The sequence below is a fragment of the Anoplophora glabripennis genome, unplaced genomic scaffold (assembly GCF_000390285.2).
Source record: "Anoplophora glabripennis isolate ALB-LARVAE unplaced genomic scaffold, Agla_2.0 scaffold196, whole genome shotgun sequence".
Classification (NCBI taxonomy): domain Eukaryota; kingdom Metazoa; phylum Arthropoda; class Insecta; order Coleoptera; family Cerambycidae; genus Anoplophora; species Anoplophora glabripennis.
In genome coordinates, this window is record NW_019416363.1 from 512962 (window position 1) to 526364 (window position 13403).

The 13403-nt window shown below is 32.3% G+C and overlaps 1 protein-coding gene across 1 annotated transcript in view; it reads right to left on the reverse strand.

The window, feature by feature from the left end:
• Positions 1–13403, reverse strand: part of LOC108908325 (persulfide dioxygenase ETHE1, mitochondrial) — a 79025-nt gene that overhangs the window by 61489 nt on the left and 4133 nt on the right. The window contains exon 3 of the mRNA XM_018712351.1: positions 10874–11085. Within this exon, the coding sequence (XP_018567867.1) occupies positions 10874–11085 (212 nt within the window). The remainder of the gene's footprint in view (positions 1–10873; positions 11086–13403) is intronic.

Sequence of the window (13403 nt, forward strand, 5' to 3'; positions counted from 1 at the left end):
GCGCTATCTAGCAGGTAGATGTTACAACCAACCGGTGGGCAAGAATACCCTTTCTATGATTCCCAATAAGATTGCACAGTTTTTTAAACTAAAACATCCTGAAACATATACAGGCCATTCATTCTTAAGAACATCGGCAACTAGTTTTAGTTGAATATTAAAGTGATTGTTTTGTTGGTATTTATGTTAGCATTTATTTTAACTTTGTCGACCGTATTTTTTATTTAGTCCTACATACGTAGTAGTTATCTTTAATAATTTTTTATAACTTTTTTATAATTTGTGTTAACTGTTTTTTTTTACTCTTGTACTTTAGTAATCTGATTTTGTTAAGTAATGCATCTATTTTTACTAGCTATTTCTCCCACCTATTAATTGGTTTTAACTGTCAGGTGGTGTAACTTAAATAAAAATAAATAAATTAATAAACGTTACTGGCTAATATAGGAGTTGATGTATTAGCAATCAAGAGACATGGTGGGTGGAAATCAGTCACAATTGCAGAAAGTTATGTTCTCTACAATGACACTTCAACTCCAGGTTCTAGTAGTACGTGGTATCATGCTGTTTTAATGGTTCAATCAGATAATATTGAATCTCCGGTGACTGAAATGGAGCGGTCAAATCATTTTGAGAAAAATGTGACAATTAGTAAACGCGAGGGGAATAATTAATCCAGATTCTATAAATGTTACTAAATGTACTGTAAAATTACTATAAATATTTATTCATAATAATTAATAAAATGTAATGTTCATCAAATATTTCTATTTATTTATTCATAAAATATGCATTTATAACTCTAAATCGTTTTTTTTTCCATAGGGAGGTAAGTTACCTCACTTAGTTCATAGTAACTTCCACTTATACGGTAAAATCCACTTACCTCCTCAAAAAAATTGTATTAATAGTCTATTTACTATAGTGAAAACAGATAAAAATATATACACCTTAATGTAAATAATTGTGTTTTAATGTATTTAAAGGTTGGTAAATAAAATCATTTACAAAGAAAGCGAGAATTATTACGTTTCTTTACCGCTTGTTTTAAATATACGGGCCATCGACTTAAGTGCTTAAATTTTTTGCAAGACCTTGCTTGAATTTCTTTGCAACTGTGAAGGTTGTAGCTGCCTTATTATGGAGTTATTTAAAAAATAAAATTTGAAGATTTTTTTTTGTTTTGAATAGTTCTATCCACTGTAAAAAATATTTCTCAATTTAGGGATATTGTATATTCTTTCCAGTTCCATTTTTTAAAAACACTTCTCGACCAACTATTACTATACTTTTAATATCAACCATTTCCAATCGTTATCTCTAAAGTAAGATTTTTGGTTTGTACAATGATCTACAAACAATATAAATTCATAACACTTCCAGAACTAATAACAGTTTATCTGCAAATCTTGGGTCTAAGCCTTTCTCAATAAACTGCCCCAAGGCGACACTGACTTGGGAGGCACGGACCGGCAACCACGTAGTCCTTTAAACTCCGCAAAGGATTTCATTATAAAAGGACACCGAAACAATTAGAGGCCGCGTTTATCATTGCCGCGGGGGTTACCATCAATCTTGATAGTGGGAGTAGCAGTTTGTTTCCAAGACATCTACCAGGCCTTCTCTAATTGAGTTCTAAATGGGCGCGATATTAAAGGGCCATAATGGCTGGAAGGGATGTTCATATCGCAGGTCAATATCGCCTTTGAAATTTCCAGGGCACTGATTCTAAATAAGCGCTATATAGGGTGATTTATTTGAATGTGGCGAAAATAAAATGATTGGATGCCTCCTACGAGCAACGTTAGTATGAGTAAAATGGGAGATAATAAAATAAAACGCAAAAGACCTCCATTAGTTGCCGCCTGTGGACATCATTCGCTTAAAATTTGCGCACAGAGTATTATACGTATGCGCCTATATGTATTTTCCTGTACAGCACTGTAGGTGCAATTTATCTTGTTGAATATACTGATATTCCGAAAATTCAAAGCGACTTTTCACTTCTCCTTGCGCCAATATGGCACCATACATACATCCTCTATATTGGATTAGCTTCAGTTAATGGAAAGGAAGGAGAAGCCCACCTCCTCTAGATCCATCTTTTTTTTTTGTATGCAAGGATTGGAAATTTCAGGAAAATATGATTTCAACTGCTAATATTTAGAAAACAGTTGATAATACAAAAACAACAATAAAAAAGTCTGAAGACTAAACATGAAAGAATTTAAACAAGTCGATCGCATATTCAAAACAAAACAAACGTTACAGAAACTGTCCCATAATATTTGGATGAATAACTTCGTCTCTGACAGTAATAAGAAGTTGATGTTATCAACTTATGGCGAGTGTCGTCAGAACGTCAATGTTGCATCACAGCTATAAATAGAACGTTTTGCTACAGCTTATGTAAACCAGCAAATTCAGACGAGCGGAAATCGTAAGAGGTGCATAGCAGATCGTTCATTGTTTCCAGTCAGCAGAAACTCTCCACAATTCACCAGCTATATGGAATAAAAGAGACGTATTTAAAAATTTAACTTGAAAATCGCATTCGATAAAATTCAGAATAAGTGGAAACGACGAAATGAGACGATGTACAGCTTACACAAATAAATACTTCTTACGGCCAATTTCACAATCGTTGATTATCTTTTTGGCAAGGTAACCTTGACTGCATTTAAATACAATTTTCACTAGAATAACCAGATAAACCGATACTTGTCCAATTCCAAACCACACCATACACCATACCACGAGATACACTATATAATGGGACGATGGGAACAAACAAACACAATGCATCTAGATATGAAAAAGGACGAGAGAGGACATTTACTTCGATTTAGATTCAAGTGTACCAAATACGAGTTTACTGAAGAATTTATTTAAGTAGTATCTATTATTATGTAATTTGGTGATTGGTAGTGGCTAGTTTTATTATTTTCATATTTATTTATTTATTTTTATTATATTATAATTATTATTTAATTTGGTGATTAATTTTGTTTCTGGTGTGTAAATTTTGTGTGTATAAGAATTAATTATCCGTTTGGGCGCCTTTTTTATGTAAAATGTCATTTGGGTGTATTTATATCTAATTTTCCATTGAGTGTAGGTTCTGATAAGAAATTTTAATAATAATAATGACAAACATAGACGAACTAGACTTTCTTACCTTATCATTGCTAACATCGCCTCCGGCAGCTTTACTTTGTATAAATAATGTTCACAGTGTAGACAGGATTTTATTAGTGTAGATAGGAATGTTCATTTTCTACACTGTCCCTCAAGAAAAAACACTTTATTTTATCAATAGCATGAGTCCTTACCTCATAGGGGCGGTTCTATGCTCTTTTAATTAACCTTTACTATTTAATTTTGGGTAAGAAACATTGAATAAAAGCAAAATTGGAAATATTTACACAAGATGACATTTATTACTTATTTATCTTTCAATTTCGAACAATATTTTTATGAACACAGAAACTAGAATATTTTTTTATATACTTTTACATGAATAATTGTCTGAGAAATGCCTTATTCTACCTATCATAATTGAGAAAATGTTTGGTTAACCAATTATCATTATTTTAAACGTTTTTCAAACAAATTAACTTATACTACGAACATTTGAAATTAAATTAATACTTAAATTATAGAATGTTTAAAAATGTCAATTTAAACTTTAATCACTGACATTGTTTATAGTTTGTAACGGGTTTTGTATTTCACCAATAGCTTTTATAGTTCGAATTTGCAACACTTTATGGCATGGCGAAAACTTTTATGCAACTGGACTTACTTGGTTTCGTTCTGGCTGGCAATTTGCGGTCGTCTCTATAACCTCACTTTATTGTTGTCGTTTTCTGCTATTCTTGTGCGTTGAGGCTGGCTGTTAGGTCTGTGTAGAGTGCTTCCTGGTGTTTTTGATGTTGTTTGGGGAGCCACAGGACAACATGCACCTCTCACCAGTCTCTAGAATCTCCTTCTGCTTCTCTCTCAGCTTGTTGACTTCTCTCGATGTTTTTTTGTTTTCCCGGTACCAGGTAAATTCACTGATTTGTTCTTTTGCCATTGGTTGCTCGTATCCCTGTTATCGTTTTCTAACTGCGCAATTTCTCCAGCATGTTGCGATTAATTTGATTTTAATTAACTTACGGCGTAATTTATATTTTATAACTGCGTAGTAGCTTTTATACGTCTTAATACTAATTTACAAGAAATTTTTATATGATATTTTGCATGACAAATTTTTTTATAAGAAACTTCTAGCCTATGTGTTTCTGATGTTATAATATTTGAACTTTCTTTTGTACTAGATTATTTAACATTAATTTACTCATAAAATCTCTAAATTGGCCCTTCTTGTGGCATTTTCTTTTACTTTCTTTATTGCTTCTGCTTCGTACCCAAAATTTATTTTCTTGACATGCCTATCATTAAAACGTATTATTTAAAATTCTGACTGATAATGTTTTAGGTTTATATGAAATAACTATGAAATGAGCTTTTTATTTTACTTTAAAAGTACTTTGTCTTTATTTTATTCTACATTATAATTTCATGAAATTTTTCTATGCTATTTCTCGGTGTTGTGTCTTGAGATACAGTGTGTTCATTTCACTATATTTGAGTGAAAGTACTCAGTTTTAGTTTAAATATAATCACAAATGAGTAAAACGATCAAAATGCTCAATATTGAGTGAAAATGTCCTCAATAATTTCACTCAATGGATTAACTCTGTACCTTTATTGCTTTCACTCACACCGATTTTTTTACAGTGTATCATCCAAAGCCATGTCATCCAAATGAAGCTACAAAAAGGTCAATATCGTTCTCCATTGACAGTCACTGCATTTCCAGCCACATTTTTAAAAAGGAACCGATCAACCAGGGTCGTTCTTGAATGACCCGAGGATTCGATAGTGTTGCTAAGATGAAAATGCGCCTCGTCGCCAAACATGATTTTCTTAGCAAAATCATCGTCCATTGTCCATTTGTTGATTCTTCAACATCCGATCAACGAATCTCCGGTGCATTAAATGGTCGTCTGGTTTCAATCCCTGAGTTAGCTAAATTTTGAATAGATACAGATGCAAATATTTTCTTAAAATCCGCTGCATTGTGCTTTTTGGAATGTTTAATTTGCAGTGATTGACGGCGTACTAAGGTCACGGGAATTTGCGCCACACCATCACTCATCGGAGCAATATTTTCGACTGAACGGCCAGTACATGCCTGTTTTTTTTATTGTCTGCAACCGAACCTGTTTGTTCAAATTGGGCAACTAACCTTTTCATAGTTATTTCATTCGAGGTGTTCATTCTGCCGAAAATTCCACGTAATTTGCGGACAGTCTCAGCTACACACTCTCCATCGTACAGGGCTTCATTTTACCTAACCGCAACCTGTTTACTACAACATGTGACCCTGCACAATACTGCCAACTCTTCAGAATGAAAATGTCACACAATTCAAATCGTCCGTTACTTTTGTGACACCCTATATTTATATTTCAAAAAATATAGGTATACTTAAAACTAGTTTGCGATACATTTTAAAAATAAAATGTTTGATAACAGACAGTACCTACACTGCATAATAGTTTCCACAAAGAAGCATTTCCGACCGTATTTTCTGCACAAAAGTTCATCTTAAAATTATATAGACTATCCTATTGCTTTTAATCTGCAAGAAATATGTCGACATACAATATAGACTATGGGATTTTTACAAGGGTAGGTCACTTGGAAAATTTTCGAGCAGGTCACTTAAGCATTTTTCCTAAACTGCAATGTTTCAAACTTAAAATTCAATTAACAACTTTACTTAAAATCATTTCTCTTCGAGGTTCCTCGTATAGAAAAAAAGCAATTTTCCTGCACTCTAAAGTAAACTCGCACAATATATCACACAAGTTTCTTTCGTGTTAAAGTTTCCTCGACGTACATGTAATTTATTTTCTCCGGAATCAGTTAAAGAGTAAGAATGCCCAAATGGGAATTGTATACCCTTACAACTACTAGCAGCTCCATGTCGAATTTTCTTGGATACAGTAAATGTGCCGTGAGATGTTCCGCAAACACTATCTTGCAACTTGACAATTTTGTAGAATTTCTGTTAATTTTTTTTCCAAAATAGTACGGAACACTCAAAAAAAGTTTTCATTAATTTTATAACCTACTAGCTGGTCGGTGTTTTTTCGTGTAGTATCGAAAGCGGATAGCATGATATATCTGTTTCTTTGCAACACCTTTAATATTTTTTTAGTGCTATTTCTTTCTAACATCCCCCATAATCGTTCTTTCTGTAAAATTGTGTTCTTTCTCTATTTAACGGCTTCTATCTCTTTCTAACATCGTTTTTTCTCTTTAGAATGTCATTCCTTTTACTCTATTAAACAATTACATATTTCTCTTTGTAACTTGGCAGGTTACTTACGCCATCCATCAATTTACAGAGAGAAAGAGAATGAAAAACAGATCTTTTTTCTTCAAACGAAACTGAGTTTTTGATTAGTTGCTCAAAAGAAGTTGAAGGTACAAACTTCAAACTATGTAGTTTCATCACAGATATCTTATACCTACTTAAAACATGAGTAAAATTTTGATTTTACAAGTGGCGTAATAACTATAAGATTCTTTTACAGATAGGAACAGATATTTTCAACTAAAACTGTTGTATCCCTTGAGCTTCCTTCATAGAGTTCTTTCGCACATGTTTCTCTCTAATTTTTCAATTTCAGATTGGTATGTAGTTTTGCATTCCGAATTCAATCACTACAGCTATCTTTCATTTTAATAAGTGTAAACTTAAATCATACTGACTGAATAATTCCGTTGATAACGATGCTGATAATATTGCCACGTTTTTTAACTCTAACAAGAGAACTGTATGTACCTTAGTAGGAAAATAGTTCAAGAGGTACAAAAGTTTTCCATGGTGGAAGAATGCATTAATAAGTATTTTTAATAATCAAAGGCTGCGGAACGGTACTTAAAATTACCAATCAGTAGATATTAAAAAATGTAATCTATTTGCAAAATATATGTTTATAAATCGAGTTTTAGCACCTCTATTTATCTACACTCAAATATGCTTTCCAATTTTCTAAACTTTATGTACATTAGTTGGTATAAAAATAAAACTTTACTATTTGGGTAGTATCATCACCTGATATGAAAATGAACACCCCCAAATGAAATAACAAAGCGGTATTTACAAGAACACTATAATAAATAATAAAATTCATCAACATACTGAAATAATTGAAATTAATAGATCGTCAGGAATCAAAATGTTTTCAAGTAGGGAATTGAAAAAGCTGGTGTTCAGAGCAAGTCATATCTACGATAATGTGTTTTTACTTATTGACTACGAGACTAGAATAAAAAACTGAAAAACGATAAAACCAAAATGACAGATGTAACACCAACTTGAATAGACTCTTATAAAGAAGTTCAAAATACAGGAGACAAGGTAACAATCGAAAATCTTATGAAAACAAATGAAAACAAACTGTACAAATTGTTACAAAGGACAAATTTCAAAGAGGGTATAAATAAGAAGCAAGCAAAATGCACAAATAAAGTTAGTGTCGTTGCAGGGAAATATAACGGAATACAAACTCATGAATATCACAAAGGAGTTATGTACACCTACCTACTTTTATTATGATAAAAAATACGTTTTATGATAAGTATTTGAGATGAAAATTTATCATGAGTCTTCTGTTAAGTTTACTTACTTTGTTTCTCCGAACTCTAACTGTAGCGAAACTAAATTAACAAGTCTACAAAGGAAAACTTTATAGAAATGTAAATACTTAAGGTACGGAGGTTCTTATTTAATAACAACCATTTCGCATTTCTAGTTCCAGAAATATCCTCAGTTTTTTATAGCAAATGCTACTGTGCTTTATATAACTCAAATTACCTATCAGATCAATCAAGAGTAGATAAAGAAGTAGTTTAACAGCAGGGGCACAGTTTTTAAAAATTTAATCAGTTACCTATGTACTGTATTACCTGAAATTAGGCAGAAAACCCGTGAATAGATCTTTTACAAAAAAAAGATCAAGATATAGCCGAAAAAAAATAAGATTGGGTACTCACGTTATAAAGTAAACAAAAATATTGCAAAATGAATTTCGCAATTCTGATCGGATTCTGAATTCGTGGTCAGCGCCCCCGAAAACCCCCGTATACCAAATTTAGTCGGCCATCTTGGATCCGCCATCTTGAATTTTGCAAAATTGACCTCGGATCCGTGATGAGCGATCTCGAAAACCCCCGTATACCAAATTTACCGAGAATCTGTTATTTTTTGAAAATTTGTGTTATCTGACCTTAATTGACCCGTTTTTTTGAGGTTAGAAAAAGAACCATCACGTGACACACCAATTCTTAACCATATAAGTGAACATTTGAATATAGAAAAAAAATTTTGTATTTTTCCTAGCACTTTTTCGTAAATTTTTGCTACTTTTGACTTGTTTTTTGAGGTTAGGAAATTGCTGTGACGTGATACATAGCTCAATTCTGACACCGGATTTGTGATCAGAAGGTAAGAATACTACGGATAACATATGTCGCATTAAACTTTTTCCACGTTATTTACGCACACTCTCAGGTACACACTCTCCGTATTTGTCTAACCACAATATGTTTATTACAACATGTGACCTTGCACAATGCCGTCAACTCTTCGGAATGAAAATGGCGCATAAGTCGAGCGTTACTTTTGCGACACCAGTTATAACAAATGTACAATGGAACAGTAGAACTAAAAGAGTATTTTCTTCAACATTATAACTTTTTTCGCTACTGAGTCTTTAGTAAGTTTCGGCCACTGACAATGACTTCTATCCCCCTTAGACTTGACTGCTGTGAAGTGAGCAACATAATTTCCCAATACTGTGACTGCATTTCTGAATTCGGCACAGTTGTTGTTGTTAAAGAACTTCTGGCATGCTCGTCGTGCGCAAATCAACGTATTATTTTATCGGGAATGCAAAACGACCGATCTTGCTCATTGTTAGTTTTAGAGTCAACTAGTAAAGCGATTATTTTCGATCATCAACATTTGAAGTTTCTAATTTGGGTAATTCACTAGGCCGACACGTCTCAAACATTATTGCAATAATTTGTAGAGCATAAATTATTAACATTGACGAACAAATTATAAAAATTTCACCTTCAAAAAAGTCGTCGTCTGAAAAAAATATCATGAAAGACTCTTGACATTATCCCGTTCGATTTTTTTGGTTTGTAAACATCTATTAATGTCTTTGGAAATGTAATAATTTTACTTTATCTGAAAACATGACTTGCTTTCTTTGATTTCTCCAAGAAATAAGCTAGAAGAATCTTTTAACTTACACCACTGATATTATTTGTGCTTTTCCACTTCTGAAAGCACGTATATTTTCTTTCGAGATTTTTAGAATAATAGTTTCCCCACGGCCTCTAATGCAGTTTTTCCACATATGAAGGAAGTTTTTCTTCTTCAGCCTACCTATTTTTCGCACATTTTTACTTTTATTTTGTGCAAAACAAACAAGGCGGCACAAAGCAGTACTGACAGAGCAGAATGAAACAATAGTTATTTATTCCGGTGCCATCCATTCTCTCTAGTAACCTTGACGAAACTGAGACTTTAAAACATGGCTTAATTAGTAGAATAGATTTTTTTAATGTTTTTTAATTTTCTTTAGAAAAAAAATAAAGCGTTATACACGTCAACAAATATATTACACTTAATCCTTAAAACTTTTCACTGGTCGATAAAATATTTTTACAAACTGCTGTTGATCTTACGGATTAAGGAGTTATGCGATAAAAATGCTCTAATGCTTAACCCAAATAAATGTAAAACCTGGTTATCGGTACTTATAAAAAAACTAGACAGTTGGGGGATTTTGCTGTTTATATTGACAATTGTCCTTTGGAAAACTGTTCAGTAAAGAATCTGGGTCTTGTATTTGAAAATGACCTGAAATTCTCACATGTTAGTGAATTATGTAAGAAGACGTTCATCTCCTTTAAGCAAATAGCGCCTTTAAAACGTTATTTGAGCTCTGGCTCATCTAAATTTCTGTGATTATGTTTATTGTCCTTTATTTACAAATGCTGATAAATTTAAACTCCAAAAAATTCAAAATTGGTGCATGCGTTTTGTCACATATATACCCTTTCTTCACCATTTTACTCCTTTTATTAGACAGTTTGGTAAATTAAGACTCGGTGAAAGGCGTTATGTTCATTTTTGTGTTTTTGTAAATAATATACTGTGTAATACAACTCCTGACTATCTTTATGAGAAGTTGGTTTGGCGACATGATGTACATGATCATGTACATCAGCTCGTAATTTACATGATTTGCAAATAATGCGTCATCGAACTGAGTATTTTAGATGTTCATTTACCTATTTAGCAGCTATGGTATTAAATAATGTACTGGTGCCTTAACACTCCGTAAAGCACCTCTGACTGGGAAACGCATTCGAGAATTGGTCATGGAAAATGATAACTCCACAAATGCTGCTGTTTTTTTTAGTTTTAGTTTTTTAGTTTTTGACTTGTATTAATATAATATGCGTGTGTATATGAGTGTGAGTCCGACTATACCACGAATTTGTACATGGCTTAATTAGTAGAATAGATTTTTTAATGCTTTTTTAATGCTTTTTTGAATTAACTTTAGAAAAAATAGAACGTTATACAAGTCAATAAAATATATTAAACTTAATCCTTAAAACTTTTCACTGGTCGATAAAATATTTTTACGTCCAGTTCAGTAAATAACTAATATTATTTCAAACAATGCGTAAAAAAATATTTGTAAGCTTATAATTTCATAATATTCACCTGTTCGGCAATGTAGAAAGAACAACAGCCACTGGTGTGCCCGGGAGTACTCAGCACTTTTAGTTGATGTCCTCCGAAAGTTATGTAGTCACCTTCATCGACGAAAATGTCTGCCTGGGCACCGCTTCTGCTCGATATGATGCTTTTACATCCTGAAAGAAGTTTGAGGCTTCCCGTTCCAGTAATATGGTCTGCGTGCATGTGAGTATTAACTGAAAATGAAATAGGTTCTTGGATAATTTGTAATAACTGGGTAATTTTCTATTTATTTATTTTTATTATTATTATTAAGTGGTTGCATTTGCTGGAAAGCTCTTGGCTTATTTTTAAACATGACATTCAAAAATTATCTTTTTAATACTGTGTACAGGGTGTTGCAGATATAATGTTGCAAGTTTATAATCATCCTATACAGTTACTAACTCTTAAAGTTAGAATTGAAAATTGAATTTTCGTTATAAATTTTTTGTTTCTATTGCATTTGGGTAATTTTTGAGTAAGTTCTATTACTGGAAGCTATTTCCTCTAGCAAGTACTTATTCAATTTACCGATAACTATTTTCGGGTGCACAGGGACGAAGCTCCCAACAAAATTTATAAATCTACTTTTTAAATTTTTATTGACAATTTTTCTGTCGTACATTTTCAAGTGAAAAATATTTACTTGCTTGTTATCGATACAAGAACACTTTTGTAGTTAAACGTGTTTAACGATAAAGATACCGTTTTCGGCGTTATATCTGGCAAAATAAATTTGATATTACGTACTTCATTTTGACCTCATATATTTAGTGTTATTAAAATAATATATTTGTCGAAATGGTATTTATATGGTTAAACGACTTTATCTGGAAAATAGTTCGTTATATCGATAACAAACTATATTTTTCACTTAAAAACTTCGAAAGTTTTAAAAAATGTCGATAAAAATTAAAAGCCAAGTCTACTCCTGGGCCCTCAAAGTAGTTTTCAGTAAATTTAACACATTAGTAAAAATAGCTTTTAAAAACGAACCCAAAAAAGCCACTACGAAATAGTGCTAGAGCTAGATTGCAAAAGACTATTTTTGCATTCGAGAATGAAATTTTCCTCAAAAATCATTCGCGAATGAAAAATAATCTCGCAATCGAGTAGGTATCAAACAAATTTTTTTCGAAAACTGTATCCCAAGTGAAAAATATGACATTTAAAATTATTTGACATGAATGTTATCTACAATTTACTGCACATGTTTTGATATCAAATAACAAAGAAGCTTTAGTAAACAATCAACAATTCTATTTAAAAAAACAAATTTTTTAAAATTTTGAATTACTGGCGTTTATTCAATAATTTTATCACTGGAATTGAATAAAACCGTGAGACATGTTAGAAAGTGATGAAGATCTACCATGTGAAGCGTCTGAAGCAGCGAAAATTGCAATTTCTGGACTTATTGCCGACAAATCGATGAGTATAACTTTTAGAAGTAATATGATTCTCAGAAATTAAAAAATGTGTCTGAAAGTGTGATATTGGTATATTTTAAATATAAAATTGAGAGTTTAGCCGACAACATTATGGTCTATACATATAATCAATGCTGTAGAAAACACTAAACGTCAAACAAAATACAGATATAGAGAAATATTCCAAATTAGTATCGTATTTGAAAAAATTCAAAAGATTTACCAAAAACGGATATTAAGAAATTCTTACAAGAGACATCAGATGAAGGCTTCTTATTAATGAAGGTGTCATATTAATTCATTGGTATTTTTATAGATTTGTTGAACGTCATAAACCTAGTAAACTATGGACCGGCCCTAGAAAGAGAGGTCAGTCGCGCTGATGTGTGCAAGGCAGATGAAGATAGTGCAGGTAGATACTGGTAAAACAAATAATGGTACACGGGTATACCGGTACAAAAGACCGTAAAGAAACCTTAGAGTAAAAGTCATATAAATGATTTCTTAAATTTTTGTGTGTAGATGAAATATTTGTGAAAACTAAATATGGTGCAAGAGGAGAAAAAATAAAATTTGATTGGTAGGAAAGTTATGATGGTACCAACATGTTTATACGACTCGTACTTTTCGCGTCTTTCTGAAAATAATGGCCAAGTTGTGTTGTCTCTGATGATAACACATTTGATTATATTATTTCCCCCATCCTCAAAAAATGTCTTCTGAACGTCAAAATTTTGCCCCCTTAAATGTCTCACTCTTCAAGTTATTTTTTATCATCAAATTAAATACATATAAATAAACAGTTTCAACTGTATTGTGCTCATAGTATGCTGCAGCAAAACTTCTCTTTAAATAATATGTTGAAGAAGAAAGCATCGAAAAGCTTGCAGTAATTTTAACTGAACGAGCTTACGATATGAGGAAATTAATTTTCATACAAAGTCGAGTGGGTTGTGTATGTCTAGGTTTTGTAGGCTGCTGAAAACAAATGTGGGTGGCAAAGGGTGCTGATGGTTGACGAGGGAGTTGGATTCATTTCACAGGCACACAAAAAAATGTCAAGATCCAGAGGGTAGACCCCC